The sequence below is a fragment of the Nematolebias whitei genome, chromosome 1, assembly GCF_014905685.2.
Source record: "Nematolebias whitei isolate Nwh7 chromosome 1, NemWhi1, whole genome shotgun sequence".
Lineage (NCBI taxonomy): Eukaryota > Metazoa > Chordata > Actinopteri > Cyprinodontiformes > Rivulidae > Nematolebias > Nematolebias whitei.
In genome coordinates this window covers 39502295-39503670 of record NC_056498.1, presented here as the reverse complement: position 1 = coordinate 39503670, position 1376 = coordinate 39502295, and the positions used below count along the sequence as shown (strand labels likewise).

The window sequence follows — 1376 nt, the reverse complement described above, 5'->3', positions numbered from 1 at the left end:
TCTTCCAGCTGTTCGTTATATGCTCCATTTCCTTTTTCCAGCCACTTGTTGCTACTTGTCCCAACTTTTTTGGGATTTGTTGACACTGTGAAATTTTGAATCATCATATTTTTCCTTTTTAAAATGTTACATTTACTCAGATTAAACTTTTGATCTGTCATCTATGTTATATTACGAATAAAATATTGACATTTGCCATCTCCACATCATTGCATTCAGTTTTTATTCACAATTTGTTTAGTGTCCCAACATTTTTGGAATCCGGTTTGTATGTCAGGGCCATTGAATCCATCAGTGGGAAGAATCAAATAAAAATACACAGATTTTTAAACTTTACTGTCTATATTAACATTATTGTTGAACTTTACCTGGTGCTGGTTTCACTCCTTGGACTGCCTTTCCTGAAAATAAAGCAAAAAGGTGATTAAATAAAAAAAAAAATACTCGATCATTTTAATACCATTTGTTACGATCATCAGCTACAACTCTGAAGCTCCTAGACCATAGAAACCACACCTGGATGAAAGAAACCACACCTGGACCATAGAAACCACACCTGGACCATAGAAACCACATGTAAACCATGAAAACTAAAATACATCATCTCTACAGAAAGTTCTCGATCCATTTATCCAACGCAACAATGAAATACATCAAAGTATGTCAGGGCCAATGAATCCATCAGTGGGAACAATCAAATAAAAATACTCAGATTTTTCAACTTTACTGTCTACATTAACATTATTGTTGAACTTTACCTGGTGCTGGTTTCACTCCTTGGACTGCCTTTCCTGAAAGTAAAACAAAAGGGTGATTAAGTTAAAAAACAATTATCATTTTAATACCATTTGTTAAGATCAGCAGCTACATCTCTGAAGCCCCTATACCATAGAAACCACACCTGGACCATAGAAACCACATGTAAACCATGAAAACTAAAATAAATCATCTCTACAGAAAGCTCTCGATCCATTTATCCGACGAAACGATGAAGTGCATCAAAGTATGTCAGGGCCACTGAATCCATCAGTGGGAACAATCAAATAAAAATACACAGATTTTTAAACTTTACTGTTTACATTAACATTATTGTTGAACTTTACCTGGTGCTGGTTTCACTCCTTGGACTGCCTTTCCTGAAAATAAAGCAAATAGGGAAGGATTCAAGTTTCTTTATTTGTCGTGGAACAAAATTGTGTACACAGGGTCCAAGTTACATCCAACATAAGTATTAAAATGTAAAAGAAAAAGTAATAAGATCTAAGATATGAACTAAGAAAAAAACATTAACTAAAAATACACTAAGCACTAGTACCGGTAGTATAATATAAAAAATTACGCAACAATACAATAAAAAGGTAAGGGAAGTTTGAGAT

At 33.8% G+C, this 1376-nt stretch overlaps 1 protein-coding gene across 1 annotated transcript in view; it reads right to left on the bottom strand.

The window, feature by feature from the left end:
• The window catches only part of LOC119412192, a gene marked incomplete in the record, with an annotated part of 67755 nt that overhangs the window by 50588 nt on the left and 15791 nt on the right, over nt 1-1376 (bottom strand). Inside the window, 3 exon segments of the mRNA XM_037679208.1 lie at nt 369-401; nt 759-791; nt 1104-1136. Coding sequence (XP_037535136.1) covers nt 369-401; nt 759-791; nt 1104-1136 — 99 coding nt within the window.